The sequence below is a fragment of the Lepidothrix coronata genome, unplaced genomic scaffold (assembly GCF_001604755.1).
Source record: "Lepidothrix coronata isolate B3197 unplaced genomic scaffold, Lepidothrix_coronata-1.0 Scaffold87, whole genome shotgun sequence".
In the NCBI taxonomy this organism is placed as follows: domain Eukaryota; kingdom Metazoa; phylum Chordata; class Aves; order Passeriformes; family Pipridae; genus Lepidothrix; species Lepidothrix coronata.
In genome coordinates this window covers 686,970-714,518 of record NW_016690267.1, presented here as the reverse complement: position 1 = coordinate 714,518, position 27,549 = coordinate 686,970, and the positions used below count along the sequence as shown (strand labels likewise).

Sequence of the window (27,549 nt, the reverse complement as noted above, 5' to 3'; positions counted from 1 at the left end):
ACTTCTTCCCATGAAAACCGACGTCAGAATTAACTTCAGTGGGACAAGATTCAACTCTTATTATTTTTAAATCGTGTCACTAATATACTTATTGGAGCCTTGCCCTGGGTGTAATAAAACCTGGTTTAAATTGCTGAAGGGCTCAGCTGCTGCCTCCAACAGCTGCATGGCTGTAATTTGCCAATAGGATGTATTACATCCTGATTACAGTTTCTGTTGAGTGATAGGCCAAAATTACAAGGCAGAAATGTGGCTAATCATGATAAAGGAGATAAGTCTATTCATCCACTGCCCGCATTTAATATTTGCAGAGCAGATGCTGTTTGTTCCCTTCAGCTGCATTTATATGGAAATGCACTCTCATTCTGAAGATGTCTTAAGGTTAATGAAAAACTTTATTGGACATTTGGACGGGGGAGGGAGGGAGAAAGATGAAATATCTTGGAAGATTTCTCTTGGCTTCCCAGCCCAGATAAACTTACACAAATCAACCAGTCATTGTAAGAAAAGCAAAGTGAGCTACTCCAGGCCAGAAACAGATGTCTGTGAACGTTTAAGTCTCGTGTTTTTGGCAGATGGATTGGCAGCATAGGTGCGAGTCACACTAGGAAAGGCTGTACCACTCCAGGGATTAAGGCTGGAGTGGGCTGTGCATGTCATTTATTGCCCTTGTTCCCACCAAGCAACAGAGTCCTTCAGGCTGCAGTTAAACCACCTCTGGTGTTTTGGCTCACTGGGCCATAAAACCAAGCCTGAGATCTCAGAATCACAGGCTGGTTTGGGTTGGAAGGAACCTTAAAGCTCATCCAGTCCCACCCCCTGCCATGGGCAGGGACACCTTCCACTAGCCCAGGTTGCTCCAAGCCCCAACCAACCCGGCCTTGGACACTTCCAGTGATGGGGCAGCCACAGCTTCCCTGGGCAGGTTAGGGCTGCATTAACACATTGCCACCATAATAGACCAGAGAGGTCCCAGAAGTGTGAGATTTGTGAGTGTAGGAAATCTCACTTACAGCTTAATAACAGATGCGCTCCACAAGCTTGTGGTTGCAGTCTGGGGGAGCCTGTGGGAGACCCCCAGTTCCTGCTCTCAGCCCCACCTGAGCTGCCCCAGGCTGCAGGAGATGCAGTGCCAGCCCCGAGCAGAAGAGCATCCGTCGGGGACAGGGAAAGAAAACGAGCTCGTCAGGACCGGAGCTGAGTTTACAGCCCGAACAATGTCTGTGTTTGTGCTGCGTGTGCAGCACTGATCTGAGCTGCTCTCGTACCCTGACACACAAAATATCTTGTGTCTCCCCTCCGCCCCTCTGTGCATCCCTCTGCTCCGGTGCCTTGTTGCTAAATAACTGCCACAGCTCCGGCTGGAGGGATTAGATCACCAAGGGGTGCTCACAGCAGAGCCTATTTATCGCCAGGGGTAATCTGGCATTACAGACTCTGGCATTACACTCTCCCCGGGCCAGCCGCTATAAAAACCCGGGCAGAGCCCGCGGCGTTTCCAGGGGCCGGTCGTGCTGCCGGCGTTGCCTGGCTCAGCTATTTTCTATTCTCCAAAGCCCTGCTTACTCCTGGGATGGAGAATTTGCTGCTCACGTGTTGCAGGCTGCTCTGACTCACGGCAGCCTGGCTGTCTCCACGCTCAAAGCACGATTTTGCCCCTGGGTACCGAGCCTTTCTCTCCCCGGCCTCCTAAATGTGTCTGGGGGGAGTCACCCATTCACTCCCTCCCTTCCCACCATCTGCCTGCGCTGCTTAAAAATCCCCCAGTCGGGGCCGCCTGAAATGAACTCATCTGCTACGTGATTCTATTAATCAAGGAGGTTTTGGAGGATATTTCTCCCGGCTCTTTTGCTCCGTCCCTGCTAAAAGTGGATTCTGCCCCACGCACTCGTAATGGGGAGGGATAGAAAATCCTCTGGCAACGCCAAATAGAAAGCAGCCACTGAGCCACGACACGAGGGAAGGGCAGGCGCCTGTAACACAGCCCTCTGTGCAGCAGCAGGTCTTCAGAGCCTGAGGAAAGGGCTGATGAGGCAAAAGCAGGTTTAAAACACCAAATGGACACAAATTAGGGCACCTGACTGTATAAAAAATACATTTAAAATGACAAAGGAAATGCATGTCTCCTCTGGTCATTAGCACAAATCCTGGGATGGAGTGTTATCAGCATGGCTGTGATAAGAGGAGGAATGCATTGGGTCCCCAGCAGGGTTGTGGGGCCCTGGAGCACACGGGCTGCTGTTTCTGCTCCAATTCTATGATGAAAGGCCCTTTCCTTAGCAAGGATATTGTGCTCCAGGAACAACAGTGTAGTCTGGTTTATACTAATGCAGTAAAAATACAATTTTGAGGAAGAATTTCTTCACTGAAAGGGTTGTCAAGCATTACAGGGGCTGCCCAGGGAAGTGGTGGACTCACCATCCCTGGGGCTGTTCAAGAAACTGGATGTGGCACTCAGTGATATGGTTTAGATAACAAAGCAGTGTTCAGACGAAGGTTGGACTTGATGATCTTGGAGGTCTTTTCCAACCCTAATGATTCTATGATTCCAATCTTTCTGAAACACTCTGTGAACTCCTGATTAGCAGTGTTATAGCAAAAATAGGTATTCTTAATTCCTTCTTTGTTTCCACCACTCCTGGTACAAAATACAGTCCATAGCAGAGTCCCTGATACCTCTGACAGAGACCATTTCCAGTTTGTGTTGTGGTGTTGAGATATGCCAAGTGTGAGATCCCAAATGCACCACAAATAATTGGTCTTGTGCTTTTACTCTTCATGTCCCAGTCCTTCTTCTGCTCAATTTTTGCCATTTTTTTCTTGCATTCTCACTTATTAGCACAGGAGGAGAATGCCTGCAAACACTGTGGAATAAATACTTTTCCAGCCGAGTGGGAGCAGATCCCAGAGAGGAGTTTTGGCTGCAGAGCAGATTGGGAGTTACACCAGGCTTGTGGAGCCCCTGGACTAGCTGAGCTGCTCCTATCACACACATAAGGGTTTGACATAATACCAATAACATCCCTCTCCTGAAGGAAATTAAGACCATTCAGTAATGCTGAACTATAACCAACATTTTAAAAACAAAGCCGTTTAATGACTAATTCAGATTCCTCCTCCAGTAATCTCCAGAATGAGGAGTACAGAGGGAGGGAAGCATTGAATTCTTGAAACACATATTGCCCCAAACACTCCTAGGCAGCCCCCTGGGATGTGTATTCATCAGCTTGGGCTGGGGTTGGGGCTGAGTGTGTTTCCAGAACATTCTTTGTGACGAAGATAATCTTTTATTTGACTGAGGGTTCGACAAGCACGGACTTGATTAACTTGGCTGTTGCAGAGTTGTCAGAGGAACAGGACTGTACAAACAAGAACTCCCCAGTGGATATCCAAGACCCAACTGCTCTCCAGTGAGGCCAGAGACACACCAGCAGCAATGCTCTTGTACAGCTCGTCCCCATTTTTCCCCAGGAAGTTCTTCATGTCATCAGCAGGATGGTATTACTAGGTAGCCTGTCTGAGGAGATAAAACTGAGGCTGGGAAAAAAACCAACCCCACTGATTCTCTCTTATTACTATCATTCATTAGGCTACTTTTTCCCATAAGGATTTATCCTGATGTCTTATCACAAATCAGTAATTCCTTCTCTTCCTCGTGCAACTGCTGTACTAGTGACTGCAAGCTTGATACTCCTGTGGCCGAAATGGGACCCCACGTGCCAATACAGGCAGTTCAAAGAGGGAATATGGGATCTTCTATGTTGTAAGAACTGATTAAGGATGGTAAAGCAACTAGGGAGGCCAGGGTGATGGCTTAGCTTCCTCCATCCCTGCAGCCAGCTCTCCAAAGGCAGCACAAGTGCTCCATTTGTCTTGCTGAGATGCCTCTGAGGGCTGAGAGAGCTGGTTTGCCCCTTTGCTGAGCTCTTTCTTGAGCCCCCACCACAGCTGGTGCCGATGAATTCCTTGCAATGGTGCTGCCAGGCTTCAAGGCCAGGCTGAGGTTGTTGTCTCTGTGCCACAAACTGTCAAATAAAAGTTTATTGTGACCACTGAACAAGTAAGGCAAAGCTTCAGAGCATCACAAGCTCTCTGTAAGGCTCTTTCCCATTAGTTATGCCTCTGTCTACTGTCAGTCCTGTAAAAAAATAACCATTTCCCTTCTTTCAGGGCAAGTTTGATTAAGTTCAGTCCAGAATTGTAATGCTGTGCAGGAAGCTGCAGAACCTCAGTCTGAAAGTGTTGGTCTTGTTCCCAAATCTGTTCCTGACCTCTCTACGTTTATTTTCTCTGGGTGTGAAATTCTCTTTGACCTAATTACAATTCCCACTTGGCGTTTTGGCGCTGGAAATTTAGATGTAGAGCTGCTGAACCAAAAGTGTGTCAGATGCACTGTGGTCACCACCTGTGCCTCCGGGAGGGGAGATGAGCAGACAAGGGCTGCAGGCACCAGGATCATTTTACATTTAAGCCAGTGTTTAATTCTCCTAATAGCCCCAAGATTGCAGGAGCTCAAAGCTTTACACCAGGGATTAAGAGACCTCCTAAATATAGGCTTGTTGTTGCAGGGAAGGTAAAAGAACAACAGAGTCACTGAGAAGTGTTCTTGAAAAACATTTATTTCTGGAATGGGTTTATAGCACTGACTCCCAAGCCCCACAGTTTCTCCCAACACATAATTCTGGGGACAGTAATCTTTGATGGAAAAAAAAAAAAAGCCATACAAAGAAGCCCCCAAACAAACAGTTTGGTACCAAACTGTGCCCAGGTTCTCTCTGGGCCTCTGATGTTGAATGTTTCATCCCAACTGGGACAGAGCTGCCCTGCTCCATCCCTTGGTCCCAGCTGCAGGATGGTTACACTGCCAAAGGCCCCAAATAACCGAGGATGTTGTGTTTAACTGCAAAATAACCAGGGGGGACATGGGCAGAGAAGGATTCAGCTGCTGCTATTTTTGCAGACATCATTTAAAAAGGAAATCTATGCATTCCAGTTTCACCTCCTGAGCCCCAGCGTTAGGAAAGTCAAATACAAACCCAGAGACCAACGTACACAAAATAGTGACCAAGTGTCCAGACATTTCTAAGCCCCTCAGTTTACTGTGCCATGATACCTCCAAAAAGCAACAAAACCCTCACTTTCGGATCATGGTGGATCTTATTTTTAAGAGGGAGGGGTAGAGATGCAGCACATATCATAGCAACTGTCAAGCAATGTTTAAGGCAAATTTATTCCCATTATTAGGAGTCAAAGAATTTCTGTGTTTGTTCACTTTGTTGTTTAAGCTGTTATATGTCTCAGCTGGACATTCAAGCTTAGATGATTTAATCAAAGTTTGAGGGAAGTCAACTCAAGCTGATCTGAGCCTAGAACAGCAAAAAAATATTATTCCCAAGAATATCAGTCAGAACAAATTTTTTAAAAAATTAAAATAATTGATGTTCAGAACTCCCCCAAAACTTTCTTCCTTCAGAGACCAGGTTGAGCCCAACTAAAACCCGCAGACATGAAGAAGGACACAGTGGCAAGCCTCTACAAACACAGGGCTGAATAGGACCAAAGCAGAACCAAACCTAAATTCCACAGATGCAAGAACATGGACAGAGTTATGAGTAAAAAAAAGTGCAGAAAAAAGAAAAACAGAAGCCCAGAGAGGGATATTTAATGAGATGGAATGAAAAATAAAAGTCCACTGTATGGAAAAAAGGGAGTTCTTAGGTGCAGCCACAGAAAGCTGGGGATTTCAGTTGCCTCATCTCTCAGTTGTGTTAGTTTGTTGTGCCTTTCCCCTCCCTTTTGAGATCCAGGTGATGGTGCCAGGAGGTTCACGTGTTTACTCAGTCTGTGCATCATAATTAGCCCCCCCTGCTTTCTTCAGCTCATTCTTGATGTAATCCTCATCCAGCTCTTTGTGGTCACTGATCACAAATTCTTTGGCAAAGTTCTGCAAGAGATAAAGAAAAAGCCTGTTAAAAAAAGGGGGATAATTGTCCAAAGAGCTGAATGAAGACGGGTTATGCAGCTTCCAGGGCTGTGTGAGCTGCATGGCCTGGTCTCCTGTGGCGGGGATGATAAGTAGAAAGCTGCGGATGAGACAGAGGACTAGTGAAGGGAAAACCCAAGACTTAACCTGGAAAAATTTTATGTGTCTACTTCTGCGGTCACCAACTGCAAGCCCCAATCCTGCCCTGTGCCACAGCTCTTCCAGGTGATAAATGCACAGGCCAGGTTAGGTCAAGTTTCCTAAGCAGTATGTGAAGTAAAACACTCAAAAGTGTTGACCTCCTAACCACCACTGACCCTCAGCATAATCTTGGGCAAGTCACTAATCCTCTCTGTGCCCTTTTTAGGACCCCTTCTCCTAAAAAAAGAACAGTGCTACACAGAATAGAGTACACCACGGTGTCACACCCTGCCACTGAGGGGAGGATGCTTCAGTTAAAGATTGAACAATACAGATGGTACCAGGAGCAAGTAAATCCATAGATTTACTGCCTCCTCCTCTCAACTGTCCAACACACATCGTGGTCAGACCCAAGATGCTGTACCAGACAGGCTGCTGCTGTTGTTAAAGGGCTCCACTATGCTCTGTGGTTTAATGATCCAAAGTGACCTTTGAGGACAGGCTTTATGAATACACTTGTGCACTGCAGGGCAGTTATCTCGCTGCTTGAGAGCTCTCTGCAGCTCCTGGGAGCCAGGCAAGCCCCAGGCAGCTCTGGGGTGGGAGGTTGTGAACAGAGAAAACCTTTCTGGGAGCAGAATGGGATCCCATGGTGTCTTTAGGGCGCTTGTCAGGGCAGTGTCACCTCAGTCAGGGATTTGTTCCCTTGCCTCACAGCAAGGCTGGCATCCATGTGTGTGCACAGACATTTCAGCAAACATGCTATTTGCTTCTTGCTTTAGCATTTTCCTTCCCTTCCTAACCACAACTGAGAACATTGCATGAGCCTCCCTTCCCCCAACCCACAGGGGTTTTACACAGCGTGACAAACACAAGCATCCCTTGCACTCGACCAAAAATATGAATTACAATCCCAACAGCCCTGCTGCAGTGCCTCAGGAAAGCTGCAATGCCTGGCTCCCTGGGCAGTGAGTGCCCAGAAGGGTGGTGGGCTCTGCCTGGGAGAACGAGGCGATGCTCTGAGAGAGCAGCACTCATCTTGTCCGGGTCTCCCTGGCACTGGGGCAGCCCTGGCACAGCCGTGGAGGGGGGTTCTAATTGGCTTCAGACTCTAAACCATGGGAGAGTTCTTTATTTGGCAGCGTCTCAAGGGTCTCAGTTTGGGATCAGAGCCGGGTAAAGGAGGGGGTGGAGGAGGATTCAGCTTGAAAGAGCCTCAGCACCTCTTTCATGCGGTGGAAGAAATGGAAGGGAGAGGAAAACAGCTCCCTCCCCCACGCCAGTCTCCCGGGCTGCGGCTGATCCTGTTTCACACTGTAGGAAATCCTCGCTCCCGGAGAGTTGCTGGGGGGAGGAAGCTCAGAGCAGCCGCGGGAGCCTTGTCTGCTCTGCTTGGCTGATCAGCAGCCACACAGAGTCCCCAGAAATAACAACCCCTTCACAGAGCCATTTGCTCTGCGCCTCAGTGGTCGGCTTTTGTGCTGTGGGGGCAGGCAAACATTACAGGCACTCCTCCACGTCTTGGCAGAGTTCAGAGAAAATGGGAAAGACATTGTTTTTTAGAGAAAAGAAAAAAATCCTTTTTATATTTTTTTTGAGATGGGAAATAGAGAGGCAAACTGCCCAAACCATCACATTTGGTCATGCTCACAAGTGTCCTACTTCCAAGCTCTCCTGGGTGAGATCTCTGCAAAGCTCAGCTCTTGATAAGACCAAACCAAAGATTTTTTCAGTGATTTGATGCTCACTGAGGTGTGCTACCTACATGAGTTTGGAGCTGAGCCTTTCCAATTCCTTTTCTATGTGCTACCAGGTTTAACAAATTTCCCTCACCTCGGGAAGATTATCCAGGACTACCTGAGTTCAGTGCAAGTCTTTGCCCTGACTTTAGTGAGAACTCAGGCAGGCCTATAAAATCATTTCCAAGAGGGATTCCAGGAAAAGTGTGTGTATTTTATAAAAGAGGGGAGGGTTTCCTTCAATGACCACTCTGCAGAATCCAGCTGATTCTGAAGTTCAAACTGCAAGTTTGCTCATGCCTGAACAGAGGAGAACTAAATTATGTGTGCCACGAAGTAACTACAATTACTCAGATGTCTTCTCAACTAGACACTTATCCAGATGATTCCTGGGAGATGATCTGTGGGCATGAGCTACGATTTCACATCAGTACCACCAAGACACCTTGCAAGGATTGAGCAATTTTCCCCTAGCAGTGACCAGATGGGTTCTGCTCCTAGCCACTCTTAAATATCCTCTTAGCTGACTGGGCCACCTCTTGTGCCAGATTTGTACCCTCAGAGCGCAATCTGGGTCATTGCTATTAATAACTCTTAGCTTTATTCCATTCTGTTAGGGTCCTCCTTGGTTCTTTGCACCAGGTCTTACCCACCACGGTGTCTCCCCAAGCCTGACCCCCAGGGGAGAAAGTGCTCTGGAGAGTTTGCTGCCTGGAACTTCTGATTTCAATATCCTGCTTGACCCTTCTCCAGCCACAGCCTCCCTCATCACTCTGAATTTACTGTCTGAGCTCTTTGGGGTTGAGCTTCTGCTCAGGGTGCAAATCCTGAGGTGAAGGGAGGCACATGAATATTTTAGAGACAGCTGGGCCTACCTCCTGTGTCATCAGGGCAGGGGACAGCAGGGATTGCAGCTCTCAGGTCCAGAGATTGGGCACCCGTGACCAACAGCAGCACTTTTCAGCCAAGGGCCATCTTATCCAGAGTTCATTCTTTTTTGTCCCCACTGAAGCTGCCAGAATGTAAAGCTACTCCCAACTGATTTAACTGGGTCTGATGTTGGCTAGGCAAGGCAATGGGCTGTATTTAGTATTTGACTGTCATCTGCAATTATAAATAACTGATCACAGCACACCAGCTCCTGCAAGGCACAGGGAGAAATCCCAGCTCCCAGTGGCTCAAAGCAATGCCAACAGGATCCCAGCCAGATTGCTGCCCTGCCACCAGATATTCTTTCTGCCTTTAAGAGACTGGCCTGGGGAAAGTCCCTGCTCCCTCTTCTCTCATCATACCAGTATCTAATGCCTTTCAGGAGAACCAGAGGGGTTACAGCTGCCTAAGGCACAGTGCATCACTCTGATGCTTGGGCCCTTGATTTGCTGACATGTGTCTTCATTTTACATCCTCCACTTCCTTTTCTCTTCTCCTCCCCCCATCCCCAAGCTTTTTACAACCACAGCAAGCTCTGACAGTGAATTCTTGCCTTTGTATTCACCCCAGTCACCAGCAGCCTACAGATAACAAAAACAATGATGCCATTTATCTTTATCACTCTCACAACACAACAGGGACCACAGTCTCTCTGCTGTGCCTCTCAAATCATTGAACAGAGGAAGGTTTGCTCATGGTTCTTCAATACACCTGGGCATGTGCTTCATTTTGTGCCTGAATAGCAGAGGGTCACAATTTTGCAATCCAATCCACTGGATCAACCTCCACAAGACACTATAGACTGAAAGGGCTCAAACCATGCAAGGCTGGATTGCAAAAAGTGAACCTAAATCTCTCCCTGGGAAGCATGAAATTTGTGCAGCAAGCTCAGTCCTTCCCTTCCAGCCAAATCTAAGGGGGGGGGGGGGAAAGGTGGAGTAGATTTTATTCCTATTCCAAGCTCTGAATGTTTAGCATATGGGCCATAAAATTTCCCTAAAGTGCCCAAGGGAAAATCTGTGTGGTGCAGATATTGTACCAAAATAGGTCTGCAGAGGCTCTTATAAATCCCAGCATGGGTAGGCCTGAAGCCAAAAGGAAAATCCTTGTATCATCTACAGACACTTGGGTTCTCAGCAGCTGGGGATGGTGCCAGGTAGTGCCAGAGAAGCTTCTTGACATTATTATTTACATTGGGGCTTGTAGCTTGATATTCAGAATCCTCAGTTCTACTGTGCTTAATATCATGAGTCCCATCCATTGGTCATCTTATTTTCAGTGCATGTCCCATGTTTCTTTTCCAGTCTGGTGTGATCCCAGACCTGGGGTCATGGGGAAGAAAGGACATGTCCTGTGGCTGCAGCAGAGATAAGTCCTGGCAGGGCTTCTCTGAGTACAAGAAGTGCTGTGAAGTGCCAAGCACCTGCAGCAGTACAGTACCACTGCCCCACACTGCTCGGGCTGCACCAGAGCTGGTCCTGCACTCAGCCCTCAGGCTCCAAGCTACCACTAAAAACCCTCTCTTCACATTTACTCCCTGCCAATTTTCACATGGACCAGTTCCAGCCACTGGGAGAAGCCAACCCAAACTTCTGGCAAACACATCTCTCAGCAATGGGAAACTACATTTCAGCTGATCTGCAAATTCTCCCTGTCTGTGCTGCATCCCACTGGAAAAGTCACAGGGTTGTGTGTCAGACGAGGGGTGATGAGCAGCTGCTGATTCTGGCCTGAAAAGGTTACTTTAAAAGTTACCACCTTCTCTAGACTCAGACTAGTAGTTCTTGTTAATCCATACCCATTTGGTATGGTCATTACAGTAAACCAGAACAGGAAAAACAGTCAAAAAGGAGAATTTCATTTGCTTTCCCAGCAGGATCTCACTCACCCTCGTGAGAAAGACTCTCAAAGTCACCATGATGTTGCTGTTACCCTGTGAGTTTGATTTCCTGACTGCCTCTAACAAAGCTATTAAACCACCTTCTGTTTAGACCTCTGTACTGACATCAGGAACCTAAAGCACATATGTGGAGTTCTATGTGTTGTATCTGCCCCAAGACCAGGGACAGTGACCCCAAAAGTGGGTCCACCCTCATGAGGCTCCAGCATCAGTGCAGTGAGGAAGCCAGAGGACAAGGGAAAGGTGAGCAAGGAAAGATCTGGCCATGAGCTCTAAAGCAGGAACTCAGAAGACTTGTTGACATCATGAAAACCAGGCAAATTCCTCACCAAAAATAATAATGAATGAAATGCCACGAGTATTTGCTCACAGAAACAGAGCTGTTTTACCCTGAATATTTAAGCAAATAATAGAGCATATGACTTTGTGGGGGAAGGAATGCTGATGAAAACAGAGAAGAGTCAAAATCCATGGAAAATAAGACAGACTGGTAAAGGTTGGGCAGTTCCTTTGCTGAGACAGCCCTGCAGGACAGGAATTCAGTCCTGTCAGGAGAAAGACCACAGTGCTGCCTAAAGAAGGGTTAAAATGTCCTGGTAGGAAATGCAGTCATGAAGGGCAACAAGTTCACGGAGAGGAAGTTCACTCAGAGGGAAACCAAGTCCTGTTTTCAGTTCTTGAACATTTACATCCAAACCATCCCACTTCAGCACCGGGTGCCACTCCCAGCCCCACAATCCCTGTGCCTGGGCTTGTCCCTGCTCAAAGAACATCATCCCTCTGCCTCTCCTCAGAATATACAGGGCCCTTCACTGGAAGGTTTGATGCTCCTGTATTTAAACCCCACCACTGTCAGGTTCCACCTTGCAGGAATTTTTATGGCTGAGCTGAACCTCGTGCTGGCTGCCATTCCCAGCCAAATCAAACAGCTCACAATAGCCTTGATTTCTGGGTTTAAGCTGACTGTCCTGTTCCACCTGGGCCTCTGGGATAAAAGAGGTCAAAACAACAGCCCTCAGAGCACAGAGTCTCCTGGATGGATTTGTGCTAAGGTTGAATGAGCCACAGCTTGTGCACATAAAGACAGAACCATTCTTACTGTTAGGGACACAAAACATGAGTTCAAGACCAGCTTTGGATGATCTTTTTAGCCAAGTAGAATATATGCCCAAGGCCCTTCCACTGAGGGGGTCTCTCCTGGCAGCTGGTACAACCTTGGTGTCACAGTGACCAAACTGCAGCTGTGCAGAGGACACAAATGCTCTGGCTGTCCGTGCACATCTGCACAAGGTGAGACACACTGCTGTCAATGATGACAAATAGATGCAGCCTTGGAGCTGAAGTCATCCTGACTTACTGTTGCATGAGGCTCTCAGCTGTTTAGATCGTTCTAGAGGTAGGGTTAGCCTGTACCTCAGAAATTAACTCCCAAGCATCTTAAGCAACAGTCTGAAAAGCACAGGATGTTGTGTGCAACTTCCCCCATCCCTGGGTTTGTCCTTGGCCTGGACAGAAGCTCAGTGGATAAAAGATGGAATACTGCATCACCCTACTCCATGTCTCCATTTAAGCAGCAGTCACCACACATTAATTCTTAGCTAGACTCTTAAGAAGATACAGATAAATACTGGTTCCCCATCCTGGCCTTACTTCTAACCTGCTCTCAGCTGAACTACTTGGACCAGATTGCAGGCTTGATCCAAGATTTCCAGCTGAGTTAAAGAAGAAAGGATGGAAAATAAATATCAGTGGAAAAGAAAAAAAAAAGCTATGGAATGTTCCTTAAATGCATTTTTCTACAGTCCAAAAGAAATACAATAAATGCAAACCCCATTTTCCAATAACATTAAAGAGGGAATAAGGATAGGTCCAAATAAGCCAGAAGAGCTGATTCTCAGATAGTACAGATCAGAACTATGGCTATTTGCACCAGATGAGATACATCCCTGTAATTTTACAGTTATTACAGCTAAAAATCAATTGTCCTTTCTTCCTGAGAGATTTTCTGGCAACCTCCTGCACTTGCTATCAGCACTGCTTCCCCAGCCACCTCCCTAGAGATTTCCCAGCACCTGCTCCCCCTTCCAAGGGAGGAACACAAAAGCGAGGGCAGGCCAGCTCCTCTCCCTGCTTTGTGATAGTTCATCCTTTTGTTCAGAAGCCCATAATCTACTCTTCACCACTTAATATCCCTTGTGTTTTCCGTGTGGCAGGTGCTTCCAGGAGGCTGTTCATAGTCCCCATGTGGGAACACTCTTTATCCCGCAGAGGCACCGCCGTGGGTTGTGGTGGGTTGTGCTCGCAGGCGGTGCTTGCACTGACTGTCTTTCACTTTGAGTGTCTTGGTAAAGAACAACATTTATTGGTGTTTGCTCAGTTCTGAGCAGAGCTCAGCCAGAGCTCATCAACACACCCACAGCACAGCAGAGGATACAAAGCAGGAATCCCCTCAACTGCAGCCTCAGTCTTAAATAAAGACCCACAGTTGCTTTGGCAAATATCACAAGATAGTGAGAGCCCTTCAGGTTTCACTGAGGGCTTCCAAAAATTGTTCTAGAGTCCCAGCCTATCCCTTCTGTAGATCACAAAACCAAGGCTGTACAAAAAGCCTCCTTGTGCCACCCTCCTTTGGAAGGAGAGCCATGGCACACGAGGGCCTGCAGAGAGTCAGACTGCAGCAACAGCCCACATTCCCTTCAGGGTTTGTTAAGAAAATATTCCCACTTTAGGGCACTACTTATTCCAAATGATGAACCAACACTGACTCAGATTTGTACTTCATCATTACAGCAAAAAACCAACTGCATTTTTCTATGAATAACTCACACCATAAAATAACCTCTGTAAAAATCAGAATACTGAGAAGGTACCTGAAGGTCAAGAGAATTAGTAAGCATGAAATAGCTCAGGGATAAAATCCCTCCACTAAATTTCAGCTGGACTTTTTTGTCCTTTTTTATTTTGACAATCTGCAAGGTCACATGCATAAAAAGAAGAAAACAGTTCTGCTTTTATCCCACTCTACTCAGAGGGATTCAGTTGCACATGTAGAACTTTCCAAAACAGTTGTCAAGATAATTTCTCCTGGCCAGGAGATCACCATGGCCATGACATTCAGAAGTGCTTTGCAGTGGGTTATGGACAAGGTTGCTCAGTAAAAGTGTATTAAGCACCAGTTGTATTGGTTTTGTAACTTTTAGTACAGACTAATTGGAATATGAAAGCTTTTAAGTAACAGCCAAGAGTGGTTAATGTTCCACCAGATTATTAACTCGTACAGACTACTAATCAAAGATGAAACAAGTGAAATTGCAAATTATATGTAACAGACCTGAGGGACAGATCTTAGCACAGAGCTCAGGAATGCAATTCAACTCAACAGGAATACATTGTCTAAACAGATTTTAAAAAAATCTTGGGCTTAGTGACTCATATAAGAGTCATTCATTAGTACTCTATAATTTAATCTTCAGCTACAATTACACTGTTTCAGCTGCTTCCCATGAACAGAGACTTGCTTTCCTATCTCTCAGGTGTCATTCTGGAAGTTTCTTTTCGGATTGGACCCCTCTTCGTCACTGTCATTCTGAAACATTTATCACCAGTGCTTATCTTCTGAAAGGATAGGAATGTATTACATTCTTCATGCTTCTTCTCTAAATATAATCTTCTGTATCACATAAACCACCCAAATTTGAGGGAGACTTCTTTCTCACCCTTAAGTGTTCTGTTGGGAGATTTCTTTACATAGGCAAGAGCTCAGTTATTGGGGGAGATTAATTTAATCATCAGCCCATTCTCCAAGTGCATAAGCAAGATAATTTCTTGGGCACTGGTGAACTGGCTCTATGTTTAGTTCAAAGAGCTAATCTTGCTTTAAATACTTCTTCAGAGGAAATGTTAAACATGAGCATCTCCTCCATTACAGTCAGTGTTTCAGCAATGGTTCTGTGCAGCCTTTTCCACAAGTCACTTCTCCCCTGGCTGTTGCTTGTTCTCACTCTCTTGGACCGAGCACATTTCTCTTTTCCCTGCTACACCCAAAGCCAAACAGAAGACTATTCAAACCTAGTTAGCTATTAAAGAGCCATTAGTTAATTGGCACTGATAGGGACTTCAGACTTTGGTTGATTAGGTCCATGAGTTCACTGTGCAGAGACAAAAGGCCTCCAGGGAAGTTTAAACAAGGGTGTGGGTTTTCCTGTTTAATTTTACCTTCTTAACTTAATATTGCTCTCTGTCATTCAATATTATATTATTTCCATATCAAGGAAGGTGATGGGAAACATCTTAGTGGTGACAAGGAGGGAAGTGCACATATTCCCTCCTCATGAATTAGTTAAGACTGCCTTAAGCTCAAAGGTGCTCCTTTATGCCTGAGTGCTCAAAGGGCAGATGTTAAGCCTTCCTAGTAGGAAGACAGGCAATAGGAAACTGTCTTCTTTTTAAAGGATTAACTGCTAAGTTGAAGGATGATCCAGTCCTTCCTCCTCTCTCCCCTCCTGCTGGTGTTTGTACAGCTGACAGCGACCAGAGCGGGCGGGTGGGAGCAGAAGGATGAGGTTACCTGTACTACTTCTTTGACCAGAGTCTTGTCAGTCCCAGTTTTGGCTCTCTGCAGGCCACTGACATCCTCTCCAATCCAGGTGATGAGGGCAAACTTGACTCTCTTGCTCATGGCATCGCCGGTGGTGAATCGGACAAAGCCAAACAATCGGACATCATCTGCAGAGACAGAAGGCATAAAATGGTTAAACCCAGAGACTCCCCTGCCTTGCCACTTTCCAGGGTGAGAATATTGCTCTCAAACACCAAGGCAAGGCACTGATCACATGTTACACTGCCAGCATTTGGGGTTAACAGGGTGCTCTGGTCATACAGCCTTTGCCTCCAAAGTGTGCTTTGCCTGAGTTAGGTCTGCCTCTTCCTGGGCTGCTCTGAGTTACTGGGAGGAAACCGCCTGTGCTAGGCACCTCACCTCACATTATTTTGCTGCCAGTGAGTCTGGAAATGGCTAAAATACAGTCAGCAGGCAGGTCAAGAACACAGAGCTAACCCCAGTTCCACATTCAGTCACATCATTCATCTGCAGGTCACTGGTCAAGAAGGGAAGAAAGTCATTTCCCAGTGTCTGTTTCTTACAGGATAGCAGGAATAGGGTCACATTTTATAGCATTACCCAGAAACTGCCCATTGTGCAAATCTGATCCTTTCCCCTCCTTCCCTTCAGCAACATTTCTGGCTCACTTGTAGTATAAGTCTTAAAAGAAGGAGGGAAGAAGAAGGAGCAAAAGAAAAATTCTGCAATTACTTTCCCAGATGTGTTTTTCTACTCCTTCTGAAGGCCTGGAGAGAAAAGTATTGGATTTTAGAACTGTCCTGGTCTTTGTTTCATGGCTGGTTTATGCTGTATCATGCCAGACTGGAGTTATTTAGCCAGGCCATATGTGTGAAAACTTTGTAAACTCTCATCTCGAGGAGTTCCTTCCTCCATTGCAGGGTGACCCATCAACAAGGGCAGTTGGGCACTTTCCTGATCACAGGGCCAGCCTTGGAGCCATGTGGGATTTGGAGCCTTCCACCAGGATTGGGCAGAAAGCTGAGCAGATGGGCAGTTGTGCAATCATGGAATACACCTAATCATGGCTTCTTCATCTGCTAGAGGTCACTCAAGGCCTTTTAAATGAGGTGACTCAGAACAGAAGAACAAACGTGCTGATTGAGAATCACGTTAATCCTGGTTGCACTTGTTCTGACCAGTTCAAAGTGCTTTATAGTGAGTTGCTGTCTTGACTATTTGCCAGGTAAAAATCAGGCTCCAGGTGCAACAATGACTGCCAACATCCCATCCCTGATCCCAGCACGCTCCATGAATGCTCAGGACAGCCCCAGGAGCTCTGGGAATAGTGGAGAAGCAGCTCTTAATTGCTCATCCCCAGAAAATAAGCTGCTAGAGACCAATGCAAAAAAAAAAAAATAAAAAAAAAAATAAAAGGGGTGATATTCTCTGCAAGCTGACATATTTCAGAGCTTCTTTAACACTTTGATTTGCCAAACTCTGAGTAAAGAGAAATTTCCCCTGATAAAAGAGAACACTTTTATAAGTCTGAAAAAATCCACCTATTCTCTCTCTATTTTCTTCTCTCTGTATCTTTTTTTTGCCACCGACAGAGGAATATTAGGAAAACTAGAAAATGGGTGTAGGGGTATGTGTGAGCCAGTACAGTGTTTAAAACGAGCTTCTCTGAAGATTTCAAAATGGAAACAAAGAGAAAGAAAGATCTTATTCAAAGGAAAAATCCAGATGGATCTTTGGAAGGAGAGAAAGAGATGTGTATTGACAGTGCAGGCAAACAAACTTCTCTCTCAGTTACCCTGTTACTGGTGAGTACAAGAAAGGCACGTAGAGACTCCTGTTTCTGACAGCAAATCCTCTTCCCAAGATTGATTAGAACCATAAATGAACCGACAGCCAGGAAATACCCAAGGTGAAGTGAGACAGTAAATCCCCTAACGTTACAATTAACAGCTCCATGAGAAAGCCTTGCTTTCCAGGGCTGACAGTAAAGGAGGCCACGCTCTGCTCAGAACTGTTCTATGGCTCCTATGAGAACACAGTGCTGGAAGGCACTTTAATGTCACCAAGTCCTGGCCTCTACTACACTGTGATGGAGTCACAGCCCTAACCATGGACCCCTCACTTTCCATCTTGAGTCTGTAGGGTTTTCATCCCTGCCCCTCCCACCAAAGGCTGTTACAGAGCCTGAAGACTGGACTATGCCTCTTTATAACAAAGATAATGGAAAAACATAGTGAATGTGAAAAAGCAGTGCTTTTCCATAGCAGCACAGAAAGGAAGTTCCAGGGATGCCCCATCCCTGGAAGCATTCAAGGTCAGGCTGGACAGGGCTTGGAGCAACCTGGTCTAGTGGAAGGTTTCCTACCCATGGCAGGGGGGCTGGAACTGGATGATCTTTAAGGCCCCTTCCAACCCCAGCAATTCTGTGATTCTATGATTCTGTGAATTTATCAGCATAACTTCAGCTGGACATGAACCCACAACTCACTGGCAGCAGCAGGATTTGCTTCTCAGCAGAAGAGTTTCAGTGCCTTCCCATCCTGCCTGAAAGCAGCTCGATCCGTGACACCAAAGGGAGCCAAGCCCAGCAATTCCAGCTTTTATCCATTAGATAACCTGCTCCTCAGTGAGTATGAGCAACTCTTACTTCACCATGTTCAGTCCCAGTAAGTTTAGTGAGCACCTGGGGTTGGACGTGGGGTTCTGAGTCACCATCGCGGTGAATTTACCCGGGGCTGGTTCCCTTGTAGGGGCTTGAAGGGTTCCACCTCAGCTGGGTGCTGCCTTCTCCTGTGTCCCCGTGGGGGTTGTATCCCCACCAGAGCAGCATCTTCAGCTGCCACAACTTTCAGTCCAGTGTATTTAGTACAAACCCCCAAAATGCTTTAACTTGATGTGCCAGTGTGTGAATTGTGGCAGCTGAGGAGCCTTTCAGATGAAGCTGAGAGGGAATGTGAATTGGAGCCCTCAGCAATTAGCATGTCTGTTCCTAAAAGGGCATCAGGGATGGATGTAGAGGTTTTTAGCACTGGCTCAGCCTGGGTATAAGCCTCTCCAACTGCACGTCGAAATCCCTGAGCAGAAGTGGTTGAGTTTCACAATTAGTCTGAAGCATGTTCAGAGTGATAAGGGGATCAAAATGCAAGTTCTTTCATACTCCCAGGTTTCCTCTTTCACAGTTAATCAGTTCCACCCTGCCAGATCACCTCACCACGCTGGAAGCCATCAATGTCACCAGTGCCAATTCCCTGAGAAATCTCAAGGTATAAACATGCACCACCCCCTTTCTCACACAAAACCACTTACAGGGGTTTTAGGAATTTGTTGGCTGTGAGGGAGAGCATAACAAATCATAGAGAGACAGTGTAGATTTCCTCTGAAAGAGGAAATCCTGCCTAGAGCTGTGCAACCCCCTTCCTAGTCACTGAGCCGTGAATTTCAGGGCAGAGAGAAGCAAAAAACAGATCTGGGTAGAACGGAAATAGCAGCTTTATTTGAGAAAATCTCACAAGTTACAAACAGCAGAAATGAACAGTGTCAGTTCCATTAATACCACTACTCCCTTCACTATGGCTGGACAGCAACAGGGCTCTACAAACAGTGAGGAGCAAAATGAATGTCTTAATGAGCATCAGCTGATATTACTCTCTGAACTCCTTATTTATCACTAGGCAGAATTTTCCAAATATTCTGAATAAGATGCCCTTGGCTGTCAAGAAAGCTTGATGCCAAGCTGCAGAGGTTTCCTTGATGGTGTTCTTTTTTTCCATCCACTCGAGCCCTTTGGTTTAGCTGTACTGAAAAATTCCCCATTAGATTAAAATGCACTGACTCATCAGTAAAAGACAATAGCTGCAGGAAAGAAATACACTGTCAAATTGTCATGGTCTTATCTTAGGGCTCTGAATGGTCTGAGACGTGCCAGGACAAAACCACTGCTCCCAGCTTCACCTGCCTGCTGGCTCAAGGTCAAATACAGCAAGGCAGGTGATGGAGTGATCTGCTTTTGTGTTCTGTCCAACAATGAATTATTGATAGCACGTGGCAGGTTTCATGAGGATTTATTTTGTTTGTTTCAACTGGATTAATTTTAGATTAATTAGTCAATTTTCTACCTCATCAGTCACCCCTGTAGCCCCATGGCTAGAAATGCAGACAGAAAACTTCCCTACCTCTTACTACACTGTTTTTTTCCCCTCTTAAACCCTGTGCTGAAGCCCATATATCTCCTGCAGTGCTGCCTTGCTCCATGATGACATGTTCATTAAGTCATCTGACGTGTTTGACCCCAGGACCATGACCACAGGGCTTGCTGTGGCTGTGGCACCAAACCTTCTCCATGGAACTCAGGGTGGCTGACGTGAGTACAGGAACACAAATGAAGGGGGGGGATGACCCCACACTGACTTTTCTGGCTTTCTCTGGTCCAGTGAAGCCACCAGCAGCATTTCATCACAATGAGTTGCTGCTACCCCAGTGACAGTGGCCCTGTTGTCTCTCTGTCCTGACCTGGGAGAGCAGAGTGAGACCAAACAGGGGATCCAGCACATCTTTGTTCTCCTTCCCTTAAGGAAGGAATGATTGTGTTTCTTGGCCAGAATTAAGGGCCAGGCAGGCCCCAAAACAAGGAGCAGGTATAAGGTACAACCCTCTTCTTTACCTGCTCCCATCCCAGCAGGATGGTAAAGCAATGCCATTTTAATTAAGCATCACAAAACTGAAGGCAGAGAGTTACTGTGTCAGCGCAGAACTCGACCTGAGGAGTTACTCCCACAGAGATCAATAAGAATATTCCCTAAAACCACCTCCTGTCCATAAGCAAGGGACAGTCTCAGCCATGGCTCCAGCTGGCAGCCAGGAGATCACTGTGACCCTGCCAAGAGCAGGGAGGGCACAGGGGCAGGGGAAGGCTGCAGCCACAGCATGAAATTCCCATAAGCCACCCATGGCCCCAGGTCTTCCTTTAAATAGCCTTTAAGGGAAAGCAGGAGAGATGAACATTTAAGAGGAAAATTAAAAGCAGTAGGAGACTGATTTACAAGGCCCATTTTAGCAACTTAAGATGCAGCCAAATGCAGATAAGCACCTATCTCATTATATGTCCTCGTGTGTTTTTACAAATCTTTCCTACAACCTCAGGTGCCAATGGAACTTTGGTGATCTCTCAACTCTTAGCTCCTAAATTTCCTATATGCAGGCCAAGCTTTATGGGACAATTGATCTAAGCCTAAAAGAACTGTATTAGGAGCTAACTCTATTTCCTAATATTTTATGTCAACCCCAAATGATTTTATAGGGTATTTATTTCAGACTAAAGATTTTCAGTTCTTCCTCCTGCTGAATGCACAGTGTGGTTTTGGCCTGATCTTTTCAGACACATGAATAACTATCCCATTTCATGCTGTCATTGCAATTATTTATCTGGACTGGGGCTTTCCAAATAAAAGGCTCATTATTTCTTTTGTCAGAGATGCATTGAAAACAGCTGTTCACATATGGCATGGAATGGGGGGGGGGGGGGAAATACAGTCTTCCAACCTCTCTGTTGCTCAATGGCAGAACACACATTCAAAAAAAAATGAAAGTAAACCACAGGCAGAGACGATGCTCTGCTGCTTCCTAATACAGACCCTGAGACAACTGTCCAGGGCTCTCAGGTACTACTGACACACACACAAGTTTCACAGGATGTCATTTCAGTTGTTAAGTCATTCTACTCTTCTCAGCAACAGCATCACCAGCCGGGTTATAAGACTTTGAAATTAAGAAGAGCAACAGAAAACCTTCACATCCTTCTGTACAGTAACCTTCAACTCTTATCTGTGTTTCTGGCTTCATATCCACCAGCTCAGCTCTGGTTTTTATTCAAAGTGTACTGATGGCACGTACTCCTAACCACCAAATTAATGCCATGTCTGGACCCACGCCATCTGCAGAGGCAAGAGCTGTAACTGGGAAGTAAAATGGCTCAGAAGCCTTGAATTAAGTCTTTGTTTAATGCAGGGGTAATCTGTGCTGTTAAGCCCAACCGAAACAGTCCTTAGCCACAAGACACAGGAGGTGTCTGCACTGAGTGTTTAGTAACCCTGACACAATGAATGTCCTCGACTTTTATCTCCAGACTCTTTGGATCAGACAAGCACAGTCACACAGGTTGGTCATTAGTCAGGATTGCAAGATGAAGAGCCACGAGCAGCCACCTCCTACTCACAGCAGGATGTGCCAGTGGGTTAGACCAACCTCCTTGACTTTACTTTGGGCTAGACTGGAGGAGAGGTGTGCACACATCTGGGAGTGGTCTTTGGAGGACAGAGGAGACACTGCCTGACGCTAAAACAGAGTCTACTTCCTCTCAGCCAGTGTTTGTGTAGTGACTGACACAGGCCTTGACAGCAACAGCACGACAGCGACTGACACACAGAAGTCCAGGGTTCAGCATCACCCTGGGACCCTGAACAAAATGGCACTGAAGTAGATTTTCTATCCAGGTTTCCTTCCTGTAAGAGGGGCTACTGCTGTCCCCAAACAGGAGGATGGGAAAAGGATGATAGTTTGATGATGCACTTTGTTAAACTTCTCTGCTAGAACACAAAGCTTAGTAAAGAGTTCAGAAACAAAAAGCCTCCACCATGTGTAGGTCTGATGTGCAACACGTTTCTGAGAGTAGAGCAGTGGAACAATGAAACCCACAGCAGGAACACCGGGTGCAGTAGCAGTTCCTGGCCTCACCACCCCAGAAGCTCAGCACCTCTCTGTGTGTTCCTCCAGCAGCAGCCACAGAGTGTGGCTGAGGTGTGCAGGGCTGGAGGTGTGCAGGGCTGGTCCCCAACAGGGCCTCTTTGAACTGCTACTTCCTTTTAAAGAAGCAATTTCAGTCTCTTGCTTTTCCCTTTGTCCTCAACACTCTCGTTCCCCGAGGAGGTTTGCAGAATCAGCAATGGGCTGGGCATGAAAAGGGTTATGGATGAGGGGGAGGAAAAGCAAAAATACAACCCTGCCACCAACAGCCCCCTCCAGCCCTCCCTAACCCCTGCCACTGCACAAGGCAGGACATCCACCACAGGCAAATGTTTCCCAGAGTGGTACAAAAGCCCTTCTTGGTCTCAGAGCCACACAAATTAGCACACACTGACCCGTCTGCACCATCACTCAGTGCCCTGGAGGGCAGCAATGTGTACGAAGGTGCTTTTAATGAGAATGGTTATTAAAGAAAGCAGGGACTCAGATGTTTGCAGCTCAGAACGACACTGAGGTAGCTGGTTCAGAAAGCAGAACAGAGCAAGCTCTGATGGTGACTCTTTGCACACTGAGGTTTTCAATCCCAGCTCCAGCTCCCACCTTCAACCACCAAACTGTGCTCAGCTTCTACCACAGGCAGCTGCAGCACTTTGTGGCTTTCAGGGCACTGGTTTTCATAAAACAGGAAAGTTTATTCTGATAACAGTTTTTTTAATCTTTTAGTCACATTTTCTGAAGCTGTTTGCTTTGATAGCAGCTCTTCTCCCCTCCAGCAAAATGTAAGAGACCAGCAGGGAAGAGACGTAGCGATAGGAAGGAATAATATTTAGCAGCTCTTCCCATCCCTTCCTACTCTTCTCTACTGACTTTGTTTCAGTAGAAATACTCCAACCAGCTCTACTTCATGGCAACATTTGGCCCCTTTCTTCCAGATGGGAAGCAAAGCTGCAACTTCGCTGCTGGCACAAGGCTTGATTTCTGACTCTGTCTAGCAGGCCAGGTGAAGGTTTGCTGCACAGATGGAGGCTCCAAAACTTCCATTTCCTCCTTCCCCAACTGCTGCACCGTAATTCGTGGGTGGAGGAAGATCCTTTCCAGCTCTCAGGCAAGGACCAGGTGCCTGAATTTGCCTCACTCCTTAAGCCTCCAACAACTGTGCTCCAGAGTTAGGTTTGAGGACAACCTCTTGGCCCTGGTCTGCCAAGGAACAGCCCTCCAGCTGCGTGCTAAGGGAGAGGGAAAGAAGGAACAGGAAAAGGGAGCAGTGGAGCAGCTATAAGGGATTTAGCTCCCCATTAAAGGCTAACAATAGGCCACAGCCTACCCCACAGCGCCGCTTCCCTTACGGTGCTTATTTATAAAATATACAAAACTTCCTTTATTTTTCTGTAAAAATGCCTCAGTACTGGGGCCAGTTTGGCACTTTGCTGGTGTAAAACAAGATTTCCTTAAGCTCTATCTGTTTGAATACCCTGTTTATAAATACAGGTTTGGCACATGCCAGCCATGGCAAGAACACAGAACTGGCCAAACTCCCAAGTGCAATGTGTGCCTCCATTAGTTGTCATCCCACCCAGCCCAAACGGTGCCTGTGCGCTGCCAAAGCCCCTCTTGCCTGCTCAGCCACTCGCTAAATGGATTCTCTTTGCTGCAAAAGGGAGGAGAGGAAGTTCTTGAGAGGGTGCCATCCAGACAAAATGTTAAAAATCAACTCAGACAAAAGAAAGACATGGACTCTGTAAAGGCAGGAAGAGAGAATACATGGGGAAGGCTCCTCTCTCCTCTGCAAGACTCGGATGTCTGGAGATGCTGGAGATGCTCAGTTGTGTTGGCCACGAGAAGAGACAGAGAACATGGGGCTCATACTGAAGTCATTGACCTCCCAAGAAAACTACTAACCACTAGCATGAACTTCCAAAGTGCTGAGCCCTGGGCATTCCCATGTGTCAGGTAATTGCTTTTTCCCTTCTGCTGTCCATGAAGAAGAGTTGAGTGGGAAGGAGTTTCTTCACTGCAGGATATCAGCTCCTCTGACATCAACTACAACAAGATCTTTCTCAGTTTTGAAAGTTTTCCCTGCAAAGCTCTCCAGAACATCTGGAATGGAGTGGCTGCATTAATCCCAGTAAGACCCTACTGCCAAAGTCGTAGCAGAGCAGTCTAAACTATCTTGATTCATGGCTGCTTTCCAAAGACTCAAATGTACTTTTCTCCTATGATATTTATTGACTGATCAGACCAGTCCCGCCCTCAGTTAAGTTCCTGGAAGTTCTCTCCTTCAGCTCAATAAAGCACAGCCAAGCCCTGGGACTCAGACCAATGCACAGGCACTGGTGTTTCCATGGCTATGGGACTGATTGTGGTGTCCCCAGAAAGGCAGAGACCACTCAACACACAATTCCTTCACTGCACAATCACATCATCCTAAAAAAACAGGTTAACCACAATACTTGATTGTAGAGTAACTGGGTGAGTGAGGAAGGCTTTACTATAGCTCAGTACTAGTTACAGACACTTCATATCTCACATCACTTGGTGTCATTGTTAAATAGCAGCCAAGACAGGAGGAAATTTGAGATAAAAATCAAAACCCGCTTTTGCGAAACTCATCAAATGTCACGATCAGATGAAATTAAATATTCATCTACTTCTGTTTTCCCCTGGCGTTGTTCCTCCTTTTAATGTTCTACGACCAACAGTTCAACAATCAACTGCCACGTTTAAACCTGGAGCCGCAACAGTTGCGGTTGTGCAACCACATCTACAATTGTTTCCAGGGCTGTGCTGTTGGAGCCGATCTTTGCAATACCCACCCTCTTCTCAGGTCTCACGAACTCAAAAACTCCGAGCAAGCCTTCTACCTGCAGTTACTTTAGCTCTATGAATTTCAGAAGAATTTCGGAAGAATTTCGGAAGAATTTCCTTCCCAATGATCTGTATGACAGCATCTTTATAGCCACAAAACCAGTCGGTTTTGCTCTGAAACTGCAGTGTCAAACACGGAGACCGTTCCTTATCGAGTGTTTTATCTTGTTTATAACCAAGAAGCACTGAAACATTGTGCAAAGAGGGGGGAGAAAAGCCCAAAGGACCTTAAGTCTAAGGGTGAGACAAAGGACCGGCTGGACTATGGACTCGAGGGAGTTGCACTCTGTGGGGAAACCCGATGGCACAGGACAGGGCAGGCACGGGGAAGCAGAAGCACTAATTTCAGTTTGCCCAAGTTTTCTCCCATCCTTTCCCCCCTCGCACCGGGCAGCACGAAGGACGGTCATGGCCAAAGCAATGGATACGGAGCTTACCTGTGCACTTCCTTTTAAAGGTTTCATAGTCTACCCCTTGGTCTCCAGGGACGATTGTAGAGCCGTTGTACTTAAACGTCACCCTTTGAGAAGGGAAAAGAGAAGGGGAATAATACAGTTAAAAGTCACCTTTTATGGGATGGGGGAAAGGGAAGGGGAATAGCACATTTAAAAGTCTCCCTTCGGAATGGGGGAAGGGAAGGCGAATAATACATTTAACAGCCTTCAGGAAGGGAAACGAGGAGATGGGGAAGAATATACTGTAAAAAAACTCCATCCTTTAGGAAGAGGGGGAGAGGAGAAGGGGGAAAGGTCTGTAAAAGTCACCCTTTGGAGAGCGGGGAGGGAAGACGAGGAATCGCAGCGCACCGGTGCCTGTCCGGGGGACGCCGGGGGGGGTCCACCTACCAGTTCACCTCGGTGGCATCGTCCCTGACGAGGTTGTACGCCTCCCTGCACGCCTCCTTGTCGATTTTGGTGGCCATGGAGGCGAAGGGGAAGGGAGGGGGAGAGCGGAGCGGCCGCGGAGTTGGGGGACCGCCGCCGCCGCTGCAGCCGCACCTCGCAGAGCCGAGCCGAGCAGAGCCGCGCCGAGCCGAGCCGAGCCCAGCCGAGCCGAGCCCCGCTCCCGAGGCCGTCCCGCCTCCGCCGCCGCCGCCACCAATGGCTCGGCTGGTCCTGCCCCTGCCCCCCCAGCCCCGCCCGGCCCGGCCCGGCCCCGGCGCGGGGGGATCGCGGTGATGCAATAGAGCCCGGGCACGGGGGGCGCCGCCGGAGGGGCCCGACCCGCCGCAGGGATGCCTTTTGCGGCCGCCGCCGGTTTTCCAGCCCCCCGATGCTTTCCCAGCCCCTGACGGACGGGAGGAGGAAGGAGGCAGAGGCGGCGCCCGGGATGGAGCAGCCGCCGGCGGCGGAGCCGGGCCGGGCGCTCGGGAGGTAGCGCAGAGCGGGGCAGGTGAGCGGGGGGAGAGGGGCTGGCGGGCGGGGGCGGCTCCGGGCCGGGGCTGAGCGATGGGGGCCGCGCCGGGGCCGCGGAGCAGCGGGGACCGCCGGGCCGAGCATCCCGAGCATCCCGAGCATCCCCGCACCGCCGCGGGGGAGCGGGGAACAGCCCCGGCTCTGTCCCTGCGGGTGTCCCCCGACTCGAACGGGGCCTGGGGGGGTGACTCGGCGTGGGGACACCCCGCTGCTGGGTCAGGGGTGTGCGCGGGCGCTGGGTCTGTGTGTCTGTGTGTGTCACTGTGTGTCTGTGTTCATGTCTGTGTGTGTGTGTCGGTGTGTCCATGTCTCTGTGTGTCGGTGTGTTCAGCCCGTTTCAATGCAGCGATCTCCCCCTGCCGGGCTCCCAGCGCTGCCCATGAACATTCCCGCATCTCCCCGAGTCACTGCGCTCCTGGGAAATTCGAGCTGTCAGGCGGAAGCGTTGCCTTAAGGCTGCGCTTCAGTCCCGCAGAAATAGAGACAAGGCTTTGCTTTGCTGAACCCGGCTGGAAATAAACATCACCAGATGATGTTGTGCCCAAGGACCGGAGTTTTACAAACCAGCCCTTGGGCGTGTTAGTGGGTTTCTAACCCTAAACATGGGGGTCTGGATTTGCAAATTCAATAAAAACTACATTCCATGATAAAGAAGCATCGCATTTTTTTCTCTTAAAGTTTGCAGGGGATGTTCGTTGTTTATTTCACATCAGCATTTTCAATGTGAAGGCTGAGCAGTGAGAAACCTCATTACCACACAATTACTGATTGTTGTCAGACATCTCGGGGGACAAGATCTCCAGAGCAGGCATTGACTGTCAGAGACACCCTTTAGTGCCACAGTCCTGCACGCAGCTTCTTCCAGCTCCATTCCAGCCCCTGGATGACGTGAGGCTCCTGGAGCACCGGGGCCAAAACACATGAATTGCTGCAGTGCCTCTCTGATGTGGATGAGGTCATAGGGAAGAGAGAAATATCTCTGAAGTCAGTACAAGTGTAGGACACTGGGTGAATCACACTCAGTATCTGTAGGCTGCAGGCTCTAGATGATAATATAATCACACATTAATAGTTCTGAATTTATATTGATCTTCTTTTGGAACTGTTTTTAGGAACACTTTCATTTTTTTAAAAGCCTTTATGCTGGCTGCTCCTAAACATGTTTTTTGTAGTCTGCATTTATCATCCATTGGCACTTGCTGCTGTTTATACCTGTAACAGCTGCTGGTTGTCCTTGTTCCCTTCAGGCTTGATCCTCA

At 47.4% G+C, this 27,549-nt stretch overlaps 2 protein-coding genes across 3 annotated transcripts in view; one reads left to right on the top strand and one right to left on the bottom strand.

Moving 5' to 3' along the window:
• The window catches only part of KLHL36 (kelch like family member 36), a 46,886-nt gene that overhangs the window by 2,806 nt on the left and 16,531 nt on the right, over positions 1 to 27,549 (top strand). Inside the window, exon 1 of one of the 2 annotated variants that reach the window (XM_017820968.1) lies at positions 26,050 to 26,267. The exons of the other annotated variant lie outside the window; for it this stretch is intronic. The gene's annotated coding sequence lies outside the window, so the exon portion shown is untranslated. Of the gene's footprint in view, positions 1 to 26,049; positions 26,268 to 27,549 lie in introns of those variants that run through there. 2 annotated transcript variants of the gene reach the window in all.
• COTL1 (coactosin like F-actin binding protein 1) lies at positions 4,602 to 25,913 on the bottom strand. The gene is made up of 4 exons (XM_017820973.1): positions 25,721 to 25,913; positions 25,313 to 25,395; positions 15,261 to 15,418; positions 4,602 to 5,944 (listed from the first exon to the last, which is right to left on the bottom strand). Exons 1-4 carry the CDS (start codon positions 25,795 to 25,797, stop codon positions 5,834 to 5,836), a joined length of 429 nt encoding a protein of 142 aa, XP_017676462.1. The 5' UTR covers positions 25,798 to 25,913; the 3' UTR covers positions 4,602 to 5,833.